The sequence below is a fragment of the Helicoverpa zea genome, chromosome 27 (genome assembly GCF_022581195.2).
Source record: "Helicoverpa zea isolate HzStark_Cry1AcR chromosome 27, ilHelZeax1.1, whole genome shotgun sequence".
Classification (NCBI taxonomy): Eukaryota; Metazoa; Arthropoda; class Insecta; order Lepidoptera; family Noctuidae; genus Helicoverpa; species Helicoverpa zea.
The window spans coordinates 5,116,243-5,137,061 of NC_061478.1; the positions used below are offsets into that span (position 1 = coordinate 5,116,243).

The window sequence follows — 20,819 nt, forward strand, 5'->3', positions numbered from 1 at the left end:
CGATGAAACCGAACTCTACGCGGGCGAAGCCGCGTGCGGAAACTAGTTGTTCTTTAAAGAGATAATATTTAAGATTGTGCCAGTTACACCAGCATCCCATAGAAACTACTCTGCGCAGCTGTATAAAAAGTGAAGGATTTTTTCTCAAATCGATCCTGTTGTACCTACCCGAAATTAGCTCAAACAAAATTTCAGTTTTTCTTTTTATACTAATTGAGAAAAAGATCTGATAGCAATGTCAGATGGAGCGAAGTGGAGAAGAAACATTAGGAAGGAGAGATAATAATTGAAAAAAGGTAGTAAAGTACCTATGTTTAATTCCATTATTAATTTTGAGCATTTTAAAATGACTCAATATACTTAGCCAAATGAAGAGAGGCATCGCAATTGTGACTAGGGCTGCCATCCGTCCGGGTTTCCCCGGATTTGTCCTCGTTTGGAGGCCGTCCGGGGGCCGTCCGGGCGGGGTTTCAAGAAGTGTCCGGGGAAAGCCCGGACACTTTTCATGTAAGTCACTTTTCAGTAAGTACCTCATTTAATTTAAGTATATGTTAATATTAAATGGATTACAAATTAGCTATTATTTGTTTAAAAAAAATCGTACTCGTTCGGGGAAAAAATGCGCCAAATGTCCGGGTTTGGCGAAATTCGAGATGGCAGCCCTAATTGTGACACATATTTTCCCCATTTTGTGTGTTTATGTTTTGTTATAAAATGGCGCGATTTAGTTTAGTCACTACCTGCTCACTGATCACATAGTAAGTACCTACCTAACATATATTTCAACAAATATCTTCAGACGTATTGTAGGATATATCCTCCCTTCAACTCACGCTCATCGCCGCCGCTGCTAAGATTAAATTTGGCCAAATCTGAGCGAAGTTTATATCGGTGTACACTCCTCACAATAGATTGTGTCTGCGCTGTATTAGTATTGAGGCACGTCTATGGTAAACCTACTATAAGACTCTAGTAAAAACAACATGTAGGTATCGTTCAATGAAATTTGACTTGCTCTTTGTAGGTAGGTACGTAAGAAGAGCTACGTCCTGACATCACCTGCCTAGCCTCTTCCCAATTTAGTATGCTTGGTTATGCTTCCAGTCTATTTAACTAAAACCCTCTTTACATCTACGAATTCTGATTTCTTCTGGCGAGGAGCTTTTCATGAAATTTATTTATCATCTACTAGCTGATCCCGCGAACTTCGTATCGTTTAAACCTTCCCTGGACCTCTACAAACATGTTAAAACCAAAATCAGCTCAATCGGCCCAGCCGTTCTCGAGTTTTAATCAGACTAACGAACAACAATTCATTTTTATTTATATAGATTAAGTACCTACCTATGTTATTCAATTTTCTTGTTATAAGACATGTCAAGCTTCAAACAATTAAAACTACATAATTTCACTCAATTCAGTTTAATTTGACCAATGATATGTATGTACTTAGGCAAAATTTCTGTATGATATTTATCTACTAATAGGAAAGTATTTATTATTTATAATGCTTACTAAAAAAAAAAAAAAAGTTTGTGGTGATTAAAATGGTAAAGGTGATCGTGGCAGTAAGGTGGTCAATCTCTGAATAAATTTTCAGTTCCTTCAAGAACTGTATCATATCATACCTTTTTTACATTCAAAAATATTCCTAGTCGTGTTTCAAACTTGCGCTGCCCTGCGTATCGCTACCATAGTATAATATTCAATTATTAAAACAATAATCCTCCCTCACAGGTCCCGAGGGAGTGCAGCGCCATCTAGCGTCGCGTTAACACGTTACCCTTTTGATAATCTCACAATATTGTTTTTTTGTTTATTGCAGCCAATTTAACTAAGAAATAATAGTAAAATTGTGATTTATAAAGATGGACAGTTTTTCATCAGCGTGTAAGACTTATGAAATTAAATTTGAGACATTATTCATGTTTTAATAGACTCCCATTTTGGGTGATTTTAATAACACACGACGTTAAGTAAACTTAAAAGATTTTACTGTACCTATAACTTACTACTAATTGGCCGATAACCGTGCTGAGTCAAAAGATACCTAAAAATGAAAGTCTTTGTACCTGGTGTTTTCATAATTTTATAGTATAGGTAACAACTCTTGTTTTTGTTTAATTAGTAGGTATTTTCTTCATTAGAGTAATTTACAGAAGAGCAACGAGTGTTTAAAACATAGTAGTGCCATCTATTGTTGAGTAGCAATACATAAAACGTTTCAAAACCCTAGTTCTTCTATTCCATACTAGATGGCGGTAACACATAACTATTTTTTAAATGTAGTATTCATAATATTATCACGATATCCATACGATAAAAATAATTATCAATTTTCATACATATTATGTAGAATTGAAATAAAATTTATAAAAATATCTGAAAAAAGACAATGAAAAGCGTTTTTTTATTACGTCAAGTGAAACGTAACTTTGACAGTGACATTAGTTTCGTTATCAAAATTTGCCCGTGCTATTTGTTTTGGTTTAAAACAGGAATATTTAACTGAACAAAAATAACTTCCGTTACATAATACAACAATGTTTTAATTAAATTTCAATAAAAAAAGCAGCTATGATGGAACAAATCTACGCGCTTGGCGTCACCTGCATAGAATGTGTGCAATACTGGTAATATACTAAAATTATTTATACCTATAATATTTAATTGAAATGTCGTAGTTTCCAACTTCTTATAGATTTAACATACAATCGGTTGCCAAGTCTATTAGTAAGGGAATTTACTATAGCACATGTATAACGAGCAAAGCATATTTGAATGGTTTATTCTTAGGCTTTTTGCCGCCGGCTTTTTTATAAATTGGTGATTAGTTAGAACCTTTTTTAAATGTTCTTATCAGATCTTGGCCCAAGAACATGATCTTTAAAGGATAAAAAAGTGTCTTCATGGCTAAATCTAATTATGTCACACTATAGGAAAAGAGATGATTGGAATCTTTCATTCACTTATATTAGACTAGCTATTTCACTCATGTCCCATTGGAAATACTGCCCATATCCGGACAAAATATACCCTATGTTACTCAGGGATAGGTAGCTTACCAACAGTGAAATAATTTTTCGAATTGGTTCAGCAGTGTTGGTGCCTTTAGGGTACAAACAAGTAAATCATTTTCGGTAGATACAACATCATCATCATCATCATCATCTCAGCCATAGGACGTCCACTGCTGAACATAGGCCTCCCCCTTAGATCTCCACAGATACCTGTTGTAGGCGACCTGCTTCCAGCGTCAAGTGATACAACAACATGTTTCCCTATATTAGTGTAGATATATATTCATTGTTATACTTCATTAGAGTAGGCACTAAACTAAAAGACTTTCTACATAAGTACATACTTATCAAACATGAAACACATGAACTACTGATAATGGGCCATTAATTAACAAACTGTTCTCATTTTATTTTTAAATAAAATCTTAAATCATAATTTTTTATCTCTGACTAGCGTGATAGATTGATAGCAACTTGCTTAGTGCTGTATCATACATCATATTTTTTATCTACAAAAGTTTTATTATTCTTTATTGCACACGTAAATTCAGAGAGACACACTGAATACAGAGAGATAATGTACAATGGCGAGCTTAACCCAGTGTTGGGTTCTCTTCCAGCCAACCTTAAGAGTGAAAGAGTGATTTGATGGGGTAGGGCAAATGTGCAACTTTATACTAATAAAAAGAATCTATATGAATAATTCCTTATAATAAATTAAATATATACCTTTTATAATTACATGAAATATATACAATATAATATATACAAATATATACAGAAATATACAAAGGTCATGTTGATAAATGATGTTCCTTAACTCGTCTCTTAAACATATCCAATGATGAGCTCTCGCGTATAGAATGCGGAAGGGTATTCCACAGCCTAACAGCACGAACAGTGAATGATCCATCATAGCGACTTGAAGTTTCCTAACATACTTGATAGTTACTTTTTATTTCATTGACATATTAAGCTGTTACAATGGTATTATGTGTCTCTATTCCAGGCTCGCAGACTATGACTCGTACTTTGAGCTCATAAACCACATGTGCGACCCTCAGCTGATGGTAGACTACCTGTTCCCGATCATGTCTATCCTAGACTCTGTGTTTGCTGCCCAGTTGCTCCTTTGTTTAGGGGTCGGAGGCTGGCTGAATGCTCTTATGAAATGGTAATGGGATTTTATATTTTTTATTTATTTATTTACAAATTTTTGTACACACACATAATAAAGAAAGATGACAGGAAAGAAAGAATTTACAAAGGTAATGCTTATTTCTAAAGAAATCTCTTCCAGCATACCTGCAAAAGGAAAAAGATGATTAATTGATGATGATTTTTTCCTATGATACTACTCACAAAAGGTGTATATCCGATAGAAATTATCATATAGCAAGAGATTTCGATTATTAACGAACTATGTACATATCTGAAAAAGAATACATTTATTTAACTGACTGGTTTTCCTTTTGCTGATAATAAATTTTAATTTATTCCAAAAACATACCCTCATAAGCATTGAAGCATCTTTTTTCAAATTCCAGGTGGCTCCTAGAAGACCGACCATACTGGTGGGTCCGAGAGACCACATTCTACACAGACGAGAAACCAGTTCTGCGTCAGACACTGCAGACTTGTGAGACAGGTCCGGGCTCTCCGTCTGGCCATTCTACTACGGCAGCCATGATGTTGATACTGTCACTGATGTGGCTGTCACATGTTATGCATGATAGGTAAGCTCTAAGGCTAGCTCTCACATGTATACTAAAATGTTGTTAAGTATAATTTAGTAATAAGCTACTGTTAAACTTCTTTTAGCTGTGCCCTGTAGGAGCCATATTGTTTCTAGACTGTAAAATGTATAACCTGTATAACATATGGAATGCTAATAAAGACTTGAGTATTGGCTCTGTACCATAGAAAAAATACAAACATCCGAATTGGTAACCTTCTCTCTTTTTGGGAAATCTTTAAACACAGAACTAAAACTTCGCTTTTCCTTCTGTATCAGGCTGTATACCATGAACTGTGATAGTTACACAGATGATGTATTTTAAATAGTATAGAATCACTATTTTAGAGCGCCCCCATAAAAAGTACTTATGTGTTTATTTTTAGGTACCTAATCTTTGCCTTATTTATCTTACAAGTTTTATACATCCAAATAAATGCCTATATTTCTTAAGACAACGGTTTACTATGAATTTTCACTTAATTAAAAAAAAATAAACAGTTGTTTTAAGAACACAGAATTTTATCGTGTCAGTGAACTTGAGCCTTAAGTACTTTAACCAATTGTCAACAGAAAGTGCTACATCTCGTGGTGGAAGTGCCTGATGTACCCTCTGTGTGTGGCCGCGCTGATCTCCGTAATGCTAGCGCGCTTGTTTATCGCCACCCACTTCCCGCACCAGTGTCTACTTGGAGCCCTAGTGGGTGAGTTGTAACTCACTGTCACTCACTCATTCACACACTTAATTGAAAGTCTAAGTCAAATCATTTATTTCATTTAGGCATATTATACAAACACTTATGAACGTCAAAAATATAAATAAGTTTGATTCTAGTTGCCCGCTCCAAAAGTAGCTTCCTATGGAGAAGAATGGGCAAGAAACACCATGCTTACTCTTTTTAATTTAACTGCTGACTAACACTCAACAACAAATACATGTAGTTATATAATTTATAAACAAACATTCTACAAGCAGACACACTTAATCAAAGTCAAAAATGAAAAAAAAAAAAAACATTTATTGAAATTAGGTTTAATAAATAAACACATTTTCTCTTAAAAAAATTACATAAGAATAGCACCTCAAAAGCCCCTTACACTTAACAGTGACTCTCCACCTAATTTACACATATACTCACACTCTTAAACTCCCTCTCACCAATAAGCCAGGTTTGAAATATTCTGATTAGAAATGAGATTCCAACTAGTCCGTCTATTGGATGATGACAAAATACAGGTCATATCATGATGATGACAAAATACAGGTCATATCATGATGATGACAATATTTTTTATTTTACCAAAACATTAATAATTCACTACACGTCAGGTTTACGTATTTGTAGCTGTAAATTAAAATGTATCGTGTTTTCGTTGTTATTTTTGTCTGTGAGAGAAAAGAAAAAATATTATTTCTCAGACATATTTACCTACCCCGCCCCAAGATTTTCTTACACATCAACTCACACAACAACATCAACCCACCCACTCACTCACACATAAACCACGTACTCACTCAACCACTCTTTGACTCACTCACCTACTCTAGCCCACTCTTTACCTTACTCTCTCACTCACCCACTCTTAAACTCACACACTAACTCACTCTCACCCCCGCAGGTTCATTCCTAGCGCCAGCTCTCTGCATCTACGTGTCCGACCCGTTGATCTGGCAGTACGGCGTGGCCTCGCCCCGCGCGGCGTGGCGCGCGGGGGGGGCCGCGGCCGCCGCGCTCGCAGCCGTCGCCACGTACTGCAGTCTGCGAGCCGCAGGCACAGACCCGCACTATACTGTGCAACTGGTGAGATTTACATAGAAAAAGTAGGTAAGAATAGAATTTAAGGTTTTTTTTCAGGGACAGCGGAAAGAATTAATAACATATCAATATATTATTTTTTCAATAAGGTTTATTATATTTTTTTTACTTTTCATTATTTTGTACATTTAAGTAAATTAGCCTATAATAAATATATATACAACATACAACTAACTTATTACCTAATATATACACTTACTATAAATATAAATGTTTAAAAAATTGCATCAAAAAACTCCTCCTTTTTTTTTCAATTATTTATTTTAATTCAAAAACTTTGTAAATAATAATTATTACCATTGTAAGATTTTTGCGCAATAGTGCAAAAGTACAATATGGGGGTGAATGAGTGAATATGAGTGTGAGTGGGTGAGTGATTTGTCTAGGTGTAAAGAGGTGTGAGTGGCTCCAAACTCACTACATAGGACTCCAATAAGACACGTATAATAAAAGTAATCAGTACCTGAGACAACCAATTGGTATCTCGTAAGAGTACTCGTTTATTCTAACTGGCGACCATTTAAATAACGGTTCTTTTTGGAATTATAAATACTCCGAAACTACTGAACTGATTGGAAAAATTATTTCACTGTTGGGAAGTTAGACTACTCCCGAGTAACTTAGGTGAAATCAGAAGAAACAGCTAGTAAATAATAATAATTGTTCCCAGGCCTTCCGTTGGTGCGAAAACCCTGAATCGATCCGCGTATCCACAACGCCTATGTACGCGCTGGTGCACTCTACTGGCAGTCTCATGGGATGGGCGCTGTGCGTCACCCCTGCTGTAGCTGAGTAAGTATACACCGTCATCATCATCATCACAGTCGTTATCATCATCACCATAGTAATCGTCACCATACTCATCGTTAGAATCATCATCAATGTCATCATAGTCATCATCATCATCATCTTAGTAAATGACATCATCCTCATCATTATCATCATTGAATCAAAATCAAAATCAAAATCAAAAGTCATTTATTCAAACTTGGCTGCAAAACAGCACTTTTCCCCCAAAAACGCCCACCCTTCACCACTTCCTATGTGTTTTTGCTGGGAAGAAGAAGTGGCGCAACAAACTCCCCAGCAACACATGTCTGTCTGTTCGGTTAGAAGAACCTTAAACATTGTTTGATATGTACATTTGTATACAATTTAATTTGTATATTACAAAAGAGGACAATACAGTAAAAATAATGTATACACCACATGCTAGCTAGCACTCACCTAACTCAAGCATTGAATATGTTTGATGAACAGAAAATTATAGCCTCCAAATATTTACACTTAATAGAATATCAGGGAGTGCCCACCTACATGTGCTATTATTTTGTAAACTAGTAAATTAGACCGCTCAGCCAGAACATATGTAAAATAAAAAGAGTTTACAAATAAAAACAAAAAAACTAATGTATAGTCAGTAAGACGACCTGGCACCACAAGCAGCACCCGTTCACGAGCATAACGCGAGGATCAGCCATCGCCCCCCTCGCACATTTTTGAGGGAGGGAGGCAACCCGACCGCCGACGCTACCGCAAGCAGTGCCGTCTAAGGGAGCATGACGTACTCACTGCTACACAACTCAATATCAAGATTAAATTATCAGATCCCGCTAAGTAGTATTATTTACTAAAATCCAAAACAGAAAATTAATACAAAGAATGTATCTTGTCAATAATGTAAAAACATTAAAAAATAATAATTAAATAATAAATAAAAATAAAATAAATGTCATTGAGTCAAGAGATTGAATGGGAGAAATTTAAATTATCTAAATAATATAGCTAATATAGCTGTCTTGCGTTCATCATGGCGACCAACTATTTTTATCATTCAAATAATCATTGATGGTGTAATATGCCTTTTTTATAAGAACAGCCTTAATTTGTTCCTTGAATTTATTAAACGGCAGTTCTTGTAAGGTCAAAGGAAGCTTATTATAAAAACGAATACCTAAACCCAGAAATGTGTCATGCACTTTATGAAGCCGGTGATAGGGTACACACAGTTTATGCTTATTTCTAGTAGTAATGCTATGGACTTCACTTTTTTTGGTATATAAATGTAGGTTCTGTCTAATATACATAATGTTGGCAAAGATGAACTATGAAGATTGTCATCATAGTCATCATCACCATCATCATAGTCATCATCATCATCTTAGTAATCGTCACCATACTCATCATTATCATCATTGTCATCATAGTCATCATCATAGTCATCATTATCATCATCATAGTCATAGACGTTAGTGTTTCGGAAGGCACGATAAATTAAAATAAAAACGAAAAATACATTAAAATACGAAAAATTGTTGGGTCCCGGTTGACGAACAATTTTGAAATGTTTGGCAGTCGTTACGGGTATCCAGTATCCAGAAAGTCTGACAACCAGTCTTACCAAGGGGCATCAGGATGTCCGAGTAACTGGGTTGAGGAGATCAGATAGGCAGTCGCTCCATATAACATACTCGTACTCAGCTGCATTCTGTAAGATTGGTACGAGTACCTTTTTTTTTTTTTTTTTGTTTCAGCTGCGGAAAATGCCTGACGCATACACACACCGCCCGGGGAGACGGTGAGGTTATGTGGGGCTTGCACCCACTAAAAACCTCAGCGTTTGTGCCGTCTTCTGCCTTTTAGAGAGGGGCCACGAGGACCAAAGACGACTTTCGTGACCTCTCGGCAGTGGCTGGTCGCCTCCATCTACTGGCGATCCATCTCAGCAGCAGCTCGTGCAATGCAGGTAGCAGGAGTTCCCCGGTCTGCTACCCACTGGCTGCTGCTAGGGCGGCATCTGGCCGGCGTAACGCGTCCGACGCCTGCCCACCCTCCGGCGACGAATTGGGTCCGCATGAGCGTCTGCCTCACGGACCCGCTCCGCCGCCTCCTTCTGCGATATTACTTGTTCGCAGAAGGTATCTATGGCTTTCCAGCCGGCCTCGCTGCCGATCATCACCCTCACCAAATTCGGCAGCGAGAAGTCCTGTCCGGTATTTGCCGCCAACGCATTGCGCTGCTCGTCCCAGGCGGGACACAGCTCAATGGTGTGCTGCGCTGTATCTGGGCTACTACCGCACTGGTGGCACACGGGGGTAGGTTCCCGTTTAGCCACCTTATGCAGGTAGTAGCCGAAGCAACCATGGTTGGTCAAAATTTGGGTGATACGGAAGGACAGCACTCCGTGCCTTCTTCCCACCCACTCTTCGAGAATTGGCCCTATTGCCGCCGCAGTCCAATGACCAGCAGTAGGCGCCGCCAGTCTCTCCTTCCACTCGGACAGGACATCCTCCTGCGCCTGCTCGCGCCATCTTCTCACAAGCTCGGGCGGAGGACAGTCGCCGCTCGAGCGAGCATTAGCTCTCCGGAAATAAATCTCCGCGAGCACTTGTGCCTCTACATCCCACGGGGGGGTTCCAGCCAGGGCGCATGCGGCCTCCGCAGAAACGGTCTTATATCCGCGGATGACTCTGTTCGCCATGATCCTCTGTGGCTTACGCAGTAAAGCCCTATTTAAGGGACTCCTCAAAGAATCTGCCCACACCGGTGCTCCATAGAGCGCCATCGACCTAACCACCCCCGTGTATAGCCGCCGACATATCGCGCTTGGTCCGCCCGAGTTCGGCAACAATCGACCAAGGGAGGACGCAGCATTGATTAACTTTGGCTGAAGCTGTAAGAAGTGCTCGCGAAAGTTCCACAATCGGTCTATTACCAGGCCCAAGTATTTCATCTTAGTTTGAACTCTTACCCTTGTAGTCCCAAGGGCAAGGTGGGCCCAGCAGGTGGACGACGCCGGGGTCCATGAAATACTAGGGCCTCCGTCTTCTCCAGTGCAACGCGCAGTCCGAGCGCTTCAATACGGCTGACGACCAGGGACACGCACTGGATTGCCGATTGAGCTGCTTCGTCGTAAGTCTCACCCCGAGCGGTAACAAGGGTGTCATCAGCATAGCAAATTGCACCCTGCCCGGCAGTAAAGCCGCCACGCAGGGCCCAATCGTATCCGATGTTCCACAGGAGTGGTCCTAGGACTGACCCCTGCGGAACACCGCACGTGACAGAGCACCGTACCATTCGCCCGTCGCGTCCCTGGTAGCAGACGCTCCGTCCTCTAAGGTAGTCTGCCACTAGCTGCCTCAGGTATGTAGGCACTCCGTGGAATTGGAGCGCTTCTCCTATGCAGCTGAATGGCAGACTGTTAAATGCATTGGCGATGTCCAGCGACACCGCCAACAGCACATTCTCTCCCGAGACCGCTTCCCTCGCCTCGGCTTTCAAGCGCAATATGGCGTCCACAGTCGAACATTCGGCCCGAAAGCCATACTGGGCATCCGATAGGTTGGGGCCAGTCGTATTAAGGTGCCGAGTTATGCGGCTGGCCAGAATCCCCTCCAGCATCTTACCCGCTTCGTCTAACAGGACAATGGGTCTGTACGCCGAAGGTGAATCCGGCGGCCGACCCGGCTTCTGCAGAAGCACTAAGCGTCCCTCCTTCCAAGGCTCAGGGAACTGTCTCGACGTTAAACACGCGTCGAACAGTTCCTTCAGCTGATCCTTCATCGCATCACTCAGTGCCGTGGCTAGTACCTTGGAGGGTATACCATCCGGGCCCGGAGCTTTATTCTTGGAGCGCGCCTTTAAAATCGCAGTATTCATCTCCGCCTCAGTGATTGGCAGGATCTCCTCTTCATCGTGCTGTTGCTCCTCAGGCGGAGCCATAACTGGAGGTACATGTTCTGCCCGATTGGGAAATAGGGCTCCCACTACTTGGCTAAGGTACTGAGGTTCGAGGGCCTCCGTAAGTGGGGGGCCCTGAGCACGAAGTTTGTTCCTTGCCGAGAGATACGGGCGTCCCCAGGGATCGCGGTTAAGGCCATCCAGCATCTCGCTTCTGCTTTGGTCCTTCGCCCGGATTATCGCCAACCGCAGAGTTTCTCGTGCAGCCTGATACGTCTCATAGAGCTCAGCCTCAAAGATGTTAAGGCTGTCGCTGCGCTGGCGTCGCCTGCGAACGCTAGAGTAGCACCTCCGCGCATGAATACAGGCCTGTCGAAGGCCTGCCAACTCCTGACACCACCAATAGACCTCTTTCTTAGAAGGTCGCCGCCGCACACGAGGCATGGCCGCATCACAGATCGCCGTCATGGCGCTCCGGAAACGATGGGCCCCGACGTTGACGTCGGCCGCTTCTGAGCGTGTTGGTGGCAATAGCCATGCCTGAACAATGGCTGCCTCTTCCAGTAATTCTCTATCAAGCTTGTTTTGTGCCCATCGTGGAAACTTTTGGGCATTCGAATGTCGAGGAGCAGCGTCATTGTATGAAGACACAGATACATCCAGACGAATGTATCTATGGTCGGATAAGGTCTCAGTATCCTGCACAACCCGCCAATCTAGTACGCGCGCGGACAGAGCCGGCGTAGCGAAAGTGAGATCCACTATTGAACCCCCGTTCCACCGCACGCACGTGTTAACTGACCCCCTATTCAAAAGAACGAGTCCAGTTACCGCCGCCCATTCTTCGACAACACGTCCTCGTATGTCAGCTCGGGGGGAGCCCCATGCAGTAGACTTCGCATTGAAGTCCCCCATAACCAAGACCTGGCTTGGTGCCATCCGAAGAACAGAGGCCCCAAGTCTGTCCAGGAAATCTTCAAACTCGGGAAGGGTCCTATTCGGTGAAAAGTATACACCAAAGATGATGACCTCGCCCCACTTAGCTGCAACGTATCCCGAGCCCCTTTCCTTGAGTGTAGGAGGAGTGCAGTTGGGATCCGCTGAGCTGATTATAGCTACAGACGAGTCCGCGTCACCCACCCAGTTAGGGCGAGGAGAGACAAAATATGGTTCTGCAACCCCTAAAATTGTTGCTTAAAAGGCTAGGCAGATGATAAAAACATATTATAAAATTAAACTATTTTTGCTTACAGGTACCGCCACTACACCAAAGAACGTTCACTCCTAATATCTATATTCACAACAATATTATTTCTCATGGGTTACCAACATATACAAGATAATATGTGCAAAGCGGATGCAACCCGGTTTTATATAGTGCAGTACGTTTTAGCTGGACTCAAACCTATGTTGTTACTTCGAGTCATGCCAACTATTTCTATGTGGCCTTTCAGAACTAAGACTAAAGCTGACTAAGTTTAGTCAAAAAGTTGACTAACTGCAGTCAAAAAGTTTAATTAAAAACAAAGTAAATTTTTAGTATCAGAGGCCTTTGTTAAGATAGTTTGATGTCATCATCATAAGCCTTTTTATTGTTACACTCCTGTGTAAACTATGCTTCTTTTCAAGTCCGGGTTTTTTAAATGTTTTTTCTTCACCGCTGCACCGCTTTCGCTATTATGTAGATTTTCAATTCATGACTTTGGTTTTTACTGTGTTTTGACATGACTTTGACTGTAAAATGATATTACATTGACTAGTCCATGACAAGAATTTGACTGTTCCTTGATACGACTTTGAATGTACCATGATACGACTTTGACTGTACCATGATACGACTTTGACTGTACTTTATTGACACGACTAGTGAATGTGACATTATACTTAATAGTGAAAAAACTAGAATTTATAAATCAAACAGTTTTCCTGGGAATCACTCTTGACAAAAAACTACAGTGGGGACCCCACATTACATCTCTTGCGGGTCGTCTTAGCTCGGCCGCCTATGCTATCAGAAAGATGAGGCAGCTAGCGGACGTAGAAACAGCTAGACTGGTATATTTTAGTTACTTCCACAGCATCATGTCGTACGGCATTCTGCTGTGGGGACGAGCTGCTGACATTGAATGCATATTTATCTTGCAAAAGCGAGCTGTCAGAGCTATGTACAACTTACGTAGTCGTGAATCTCTTAGGGAACTGTTTAAAAAAATTAATATCATGACCGTACCTTGCCAATTTATTTATGAAAATATCATGTATGTTAGGAAAAACTTACATTTGTTTGAAAAAATATGTGATAGACATAATTATAACACTAGAAATAAAAATAAGATAGCTATCCCGCAGTTTAGATTATCTAAAGTACATACATCTTTCATGGGATATTGTGTCAAATGTTATAATAAAATACCAGACAACATTCTGGAACTAAATGACATGCGGTTTAAAACTCATATAAAAGCCACACTTTGTAAGCAAGCATATTATAAATTAGAAGATTACATTCAAGATAAAAATGCTTGGAAACATGCTGGTCCTGCTCCATAGGACATACTGACAATATCTAATTAATTAACAAATTAAAATTACACCAGCAAATAAAATTGTATTCATCTTTTGATTATTTGTTTGTAACTTTGTACCAAAATATAAACCAATTTGTAAATGTGAACACCATGTAGCATTTTAATTGTCACTTTATCCTCATTTGTCTTTGTGATTCTACATGATCTTCGCATGCTTTTACTGTATGTATCAATACATACAAATTGTAATACTATATTATTTTTAAAAAGAGTAACCATGGAGTTTCTTGCCCGTTCTTCTCCATAGGAAGCTACTTTTGGAATGGGCAACTAGAATCAAACTTAGTTATAATTTTGACGTTCATAAGTGCTTGTAAAGGCCTAAATGAAATAAATGATTTGACTTTGACTTTGACTTTGACTTTGATTATGCCATGACACGACTTTGACTGTACCCTGACAGGACTTTGACTGTAACTTGATACGACTTTGACTGCACCATGACATGACTTTGACTGTAACGTATGATACGACATAGCATGACACAACTTTGATTAGTCCAAGACATGTTTTGACTGTACTATGACACGACTTTGACTGTGCCATGACACAACTGACTGTACCATAATACGACTGACTCTACCGTAATACGACTGACTGTACCATAATACGACTGACTGTACCATAATACGACTGACTGTACCGCGATATGACTTTGATTAGTTGAAGACATTATTTGAATTACCATGCCAAGACATTGACTGGTCCAAGATATGATTTTGACTTTGACTGCACCAAGATTCGCATTTGATTGTACCACTACATAACATTGACTAGACTGAGACATAACTTTGACTGTTCCATGACACGACTTTGACAGGTCCATGATTTGACAGTGCAATAGGACTGTTTTATATTATTATATAAGCTTTAGTTTTAACTACGCCTCGCCAATCTGTCTTAGCTTGTAGGCTCTTTTTATATTAATTAGCACAATTTTCAATTCAATTTTTGTTTTTACATCCAATTGAAATTCCATTAGAATAAGAATGTCAAAAAATAATTAGGTACAATTTTCTTTCAAATGCTTGTGCACTATAATTTGTTCTGCGCAGCTCGCTGATCTCCTTATATGAGAACAGCCGCCGTGGCTGAAATCGGTCTTGGACGCCATTATTATAATTTTTTTTTAGTTTATTTTACTTTTACGTAAATTATAACTTAACAAGTATATTTACTATTCTGTGGTACAAAATGCGGGTTTGTGTATATTTTTATTCTATAATATTTATTTTTAATTGCAACTCTGTGATATTGCCAAAAATATGTTTTTTTTTTCATGGTGGACCAAGTCCTATACAAAAGAGAAAATAGGAAAATTTTACTTTTTTATATGTTAAGCAGCTATGTAATATAATTGTTTACCTTCTCCCAAAAATATAATGTAATAGCGCAATTTTTATTAAGTTACTTGCACTGGGTAAAGCTGTCTTTTTTTTAATTTTTGGGTAAAATGAATAAAATCGTTAACTAATATTTTTGTGGTTTTATTCTAATCTTTTAACTACGTCATAATAACTGGTCGGTTTCCCGCGGTTTCTCCCGCAAAAAGCTTTTTAATTAATTCAGCTTATTGTACTGAACAAACCATTTTCAGGTTATGCGCATATTACTAAATTCTTTTGATTGTTTAAATATTTTCGGCTTTGACATACTTTGGTGGAGTCTATTTCGTAATTCGATAGGGCTCTGTTTCTGCAAACTACAAAAAACATTTTCTACAACTTTATTCATGTTTCTAAACAAACTCTGCGCACAACATCTTTTTTCAAATATTCAACGTATGGATTATCAAAGCTCTGTTCTTGGACCAGATTCCATCTTAATGGTCTAGTTTTTTTTTTGGCCAATGCGGGCGTCAGTGGACCGTCCCCAGCGGAGTCTTCGTTATCTGTGCACGAACTCGTGAAGTTTTCCCGCGGTTTTAAGTCATACTGTTTCATCCATCTTTTATTGCATTTGCATGGAGCCTTCCGCATTATACTTTTCCATCTATTTTCGCGAGACTTAACCTCAGTTTTTATCGAAGTATCAATAGTTGGCACCGTACTTTCCGAATCTATTTTCGTTTCTGGTTGCGACATGATTATCGAGGGCTCGGCGAAGTTCTTTTTTAAACTTTTCCCTCTAAAAAGGCTGTGTTTGGACCTTTTGGTTTTAACCGCTTTGTTTGATGATCCCAGGCTCCTAGCTTTAGAAGCGTTACTGTCGGATACTCTTGGCCGTGGTATGATCTGTAATTTAAATTCAGGTAAATGCTCAACTGTTTGACTAACTTTTGATAAAACAAAGATGCTATGTACATTTTTCGTGTGGTCCCTGGGCACTATTTTGTCTAAAGGAAAGCAGCATAATGTTCGAATACAAATAATTATTCTCTTGATTAGATTTTTAATAGCAAAAGTGAGTAATCTGTCTTGTACGGATTCCTTTTTCAAAGAACACAAGCTTGATTTACTTGAATTTGTCATCGTTATTATTCTGGTAGTTTCATTTTTATTACATTTTGTCTATTATTTATTTATTTTTGTTGGAGAACACTCCACTATTTTGTTAAATGTCATCTGTCAAATTTTGACATTGATTGACGTGTAGGTGGCATTGACAGGTCTTAAAACCTTATGTACATAATCTATGGTCCATAAAAACTTATTTTACTAGCAATAAAAACTTTTTCAGTAATGCAATGAGGTTTAATTTTTAAAAGTAGTTTGTTCTTCTATGTGTACAAAATAAATGAGACTGTAGGCTGCCTCCCATCAGGTATTAAAACCGGATGTACTTTGTTCACACGATTCTTCTTGATTCCTCTTTCTTTAGCTTTTATGACGTTCTTGTCCATTAGCTGTATGTTTGTCTGTTCTTCTAGAAGTTTTTTGAATATTCTTAGGATGGCTGTTGAGGATAATTCGACTTCTTCTGTCATACTGTCGAGTTGGACAGCGATTTTGGCGCAATTTTCCGATGATAGCTGTTAGACAAAGAAGTTTTATTTACAAAGGCTTTAGTCTTAGTTTTGGTGGATCTGGCTGAGACTGTTTCTTCGGTATTTGCTCATACAACCATGAAAATTAACCAAAAATTATCTGTTTCCCGCGGTTCCAAACGCACTGGCACCCGGATAAAATTGAGTCTATATCACCGGGAATAGTGCAGCTTCCTAACAGTGAAAGAATTTTCCAAATTGGTTCAGTGGTTTCGGAGTTTTTAGGGCACAAAAGAAATCTGTTACCTCTTTATAATATTATCTACATAATTTTGAAGTTCAGATTACTCATTTTTAATAGAACACCATGGTAAATGGTTAAAAGGCACTTAGCCATCACCGCAATTGCCAAAACCAGACAACTTGAGATGGATGCAGCTTGAGTCTACTGTTATGGATGCTGACAGGCCTTACTTAATAATAAAAAATTGGTCCAAATCCTACCTTCTGTATCAACGGCTTAAATCCATCAAGCTCTTTACTAGTCTTCCAGTCTTCATGCTGGCCAGTTCTGGATGACAACCAGCTGTAGTTGTTAGTGTTATGCTGGGTACTCGCTTCTCGAAGCTTCGATTCTTTGAGTAGCATTTCTGCCTGTAAATTATACAAGTAATAATAGAAAAATACAAATAACGGTAGATGTAAAAACTCTTCAAGTTCAAACTTGAAGAGTTTGTTAAGTTGAATGCACCTATTTCAGGATTTACAAATCAAAGAAGATATTTAAAGGTACTCTTTGCCCCACTATGGGAAATAGTTTCATTTTTTTTTATCAGACTTACATAATGGAATAGATTCGTCGGTGAAAAACTATTGTCAGCACTGACCATCGTCAAAGATAAATAGGAATATTTAATTGAGAGTTCCTAAATATAATTTTCGACACTACTGCTTACGAACAGTAGCACAAAAATGTATAATAGGTAAAACTAAATTAAGTATTGGGTATTGAATAATTGAAATCGAAAGCTTCTGATAATTTTATCACTATCAAAATAGTCATAGATAGGTCCAAACTTATTATCTATACATATAATAAATCTGTAAAAAAACTGTGTCTGTACATTGAATATATTAAAAAAATAATAATTGGGTGGGGTTTAGAACCAGTAATGGAGCACAAATCCAAAAAAAAAATTCTGTCTGTTTGTCTGTATGTCTGTTTGTTTGTACACGCTAATCTTCCAAACTACTGAACGGATTTCAATGTTTTTTTCATTGTTGAATCAGTATTAAGCCTGGTCAACATATGGGCTATAATTTATCTTCGAAACTTGAAGACCTGGTGCAGAACTCCAACAGACCAACAAAACTATAAGAGATACAAAAATGGTGCCATAGCAAAAATTGTTTCATGTGATGAGCATTTTCGGCTGAGATAATAAATTTGAAGATCTGGAACACCTGATGTGGAACCCCGAGAGCCCAGCTTCTCTGTACCATATACAGGTATGACGTTTTAGCAAAAGTTGTTCAATCTGATAAGGTCTTTCTATTGACTAATAAAAATTGAAGATCTAAAACATCTGATGTGGAACTCCAGGAGCCCTGCTAGACTATAGCATATAGAGGTATGACGTTTTAGCAAAAAATGTTCAATCTGATGAGCACTCTCTATTGACTAATAAAAATTGAAGATCTAAAACACCTGATGTGGAACTCCAGGAGCCCAGGTAGACTATAGCATGTAAAGGTATGACGTTTTAGCAAAAGTTGTTCAATCTCATAAGCTATTGACGTATTAACATCGAAGATCTGGTACACCGTACACCTGATGTGGAACTTCAAGAGCAATAGTACACTTGAAATGTATAGAAATTAATGTTACAAAATAGGTATGATGAATCAAAAAAAGTAATTAAGTAGTCCGTCTTTTAGATAACCCTAAAATAATGGACACATATTTTTTCTTTTCTCTCTCTTACAAACAAATTATAACGAAGACACAACACGCTTGAATTTTGTGTTAAGTCACTGCTTAGTACAAATTTTACATACCTAGACGTGACGTCACGAGCCCCCACTCTTCGACTTTGTTGCGTTATATCTCATTGTTATTTTGTATGTATGTCTCTTCTATACTTCGGTACTACAGAGTCCCGAATTTTTGGGAGGCAAACGTGGGGCCGAAGCCAACAAGCTGAAGCCCTTTTGAGACAATTTTAATGAAATGGTGACGATTATCCCTTTATGCACTATAGAAATGAACCCAAAGACAATCCCCGGTTCTGTGTTAAACTATTGCTAACTATGGAGGAAAACTACTTGGGCCATTGTAATGGGATGTTAGTGGATTAGGACATAGGAAACTATGGGAATTATATCAGTTTCTCCACTCCGCAGCCTAGCTCCGCTCCGGTGGACAGGCAGCCTAAACCTGGTGGTTTAGGCTTCGTGGTGACTTTCACGAAGTCACCACGACTTAGTCATCTTAGTAATATTTAATGTTTTTTTACGTAATAATACGTGCAATATTTTTGCTACACACAACTTAAATGCGCACTAATTAGAATCACTACTTTTATCCCTATGGTCACGCCTAATGCGCTTCAGTTCTCAAAGTTTTGTTTAGTCTGCTGTGCTTTTGCCGTTGAAGTACAAAAATTAAATATATGGAACGTTTCTAATGTCATCGGGCGGACGGACATGTTTTCAAGTCAACGGGCCCCTAAAATTCAATATCAGACGATTCAGATCTTTGATTTTGCTGACCCCGTAGTCGCTGGCATAAGGGACAGGATCCGCGTACGAAGTCGCGGGCAGAAGCTAGTTACTTAATATTTTGATAAAGAGGATATGTTTTGTTTGTTTGTAAAGGTTCCTAAAGGTTCCAAAACTACTGAACTAATCGAAAAAAATCTTTCACTATTGGGATGGGATGCACTATCCCTGGGTGATACAGGCTAGGTATATTGTATGTGATTATGTGGGTACAAGTATTTCACTCGGGCGAATCCACTGGCAGGGGCTAGTTAATAATTTAATAAACTTTTATCAATATGATAATGCCATACGAAACCTTTTCAAAATAATGATCAAGTGTTTTGATAGAACCTATGGTTATTAATTAATGTATTATCCTGCTTTTTATAAATGTATGTCTTTTCCAGACCTCGGGACTATAGAGTCCCGGATTTTTGGGAGGCGAACGTGGGGCCGAAGCCAACACGCTGAAGCCCTTTTGAGACAACTTTAATGAAATGGTGACACAAAACCGACGATTATCCCTGTATACACTATAGAAATGTACCCAAGGACAATCCCCGGTTCTGTGCTAAACTATTGCTAACTATGGATGAAAACTACTTGGGCTATTGTGATGGGATGCTAATGGACCAGGAATGGGGAAACTACGGGAACTATGGCACCTGCCGATGACAATGTATTAAATACATGTTAAAATAGCAGGTGGACACTCGCCAACTCACTTACTGGGCCCCCGGGAATCAGTCACTGAAAAGCAACAAGAGGGCAACAGGGACATGAGCGGCTGAAGGGTGAGGATACCTCGGCGGACTTTATTCATTTATTTTATTATATCTACTTGTTGGTTTCCAACGGTTTCACCCGCGTCCCATGGGAGCTACTGTCTTTACTGAGATAAAATATAGCCTATGCTACTCGGGAAGAGTGTAGGTAGCTTTCCAACAGTGAAAGAAGTATTCAATTCGGTTCGGTAGGTTTAGGCCTTCAGGGTACAAACAAACTGAAAAATGTTTCCTCTTTTGTTTATATCTGTGAGGAAGAAATAAATAATTTTGGCTCCTTTCTGAATAAAGCAGTAATTCAAAATGTCACTATATCAATTTAAGTACAAATCTGATTGAGCGCAGCTTCCTGCTACAAAACCATTTTATTTGTATTTATTTTATTTCACGCATGTCAAACTGATTGAGATAAATGATCGTGAGTGGTCGACTTTTGAAAATGCTATAAATCGCTTTTAAGACATTGTTTTGCAATTAAGATTGATTTATGACAAAAATAAATGTT

The 20,819-nt window shown here is 38.9% G+C and overlaps 3 protein-coding genes across 3 annotated transcripts; 1 reads left to right on the forward strand and 2 right to left on the reverse strand.

Moving 5' to 3' along the window:
- The first annotated feature begins 2,456 nt into the window (after positions 1–2,456).
- Positions 2,457–13,031, forward strand: LOC124643374 (glucose-6-phosphatase 2). The gene is made up of 7 exons (XM_047182347.1): positions 2,457–2,633; positions 4,030–4,194; positions 4,568–4,756; positions 5,329–5,459; positions 6,376–6,557; positions 7,243–7,364; positions 12,506–13,031. The coding sequence occupies exons 1-7, from the start codon at positions 2,578–2,580 to the stop codon at positions 12,726–12,728; spliced, it is 1,068 nt and encodes a 355-aa protein (XP_047038303.1). The 5' UTR covers positions 2,457–2,577; the 3' UTR covers positions 12,729–13,031.
- A 2,519-nt stretch (positions 13,032–15,550) lies between these two features.
- Positions 15,551–16,473, reverse strand: LOC124643375. The gene is made up of 2 exons (XM_047182348.1): positions 16,144–16,473; positions 15,551–16,074 (listed from the first exon to the last, which is right to left on the reverse strand). The coding sequence occupies exons 1-2, from the start codon at positions 16,309–16,311 to the stop codon at positions 15,571–15,573; spliced, it is 672 nt and encodes a 223-aa protein (XP_047038304.1). The 5' UTR covers positions 16,312–16,473; the 3' UTR covers positions 15,551–15,570.
- A 46-nt stretch (positions 16,474–16,519) lies between these two features.
- On the reverse strand, positions 16,520–17,776 carry LOC124643376. The gene is made up of 3 exons (XM_047182349.1): positions 17,609–17,776; positions 17,271–17,420; positions 16,520–16,811 (listed from the first exon to the last, which is right to left on the reverse strand). Exons 1-3 carry the CDS (start codon positions 17,654–17,656, stop codon positions 16,560–16,562), a joined length of 450 nt encoding a protein of 149 aa, XP_047038305.1. The 5' UTR covers positions 17,657–17,776; the 3' UTR covers positions 16,520–16,559.
- Positions 17,777–20,819: the final 3,043 nt, after the last annotated feature.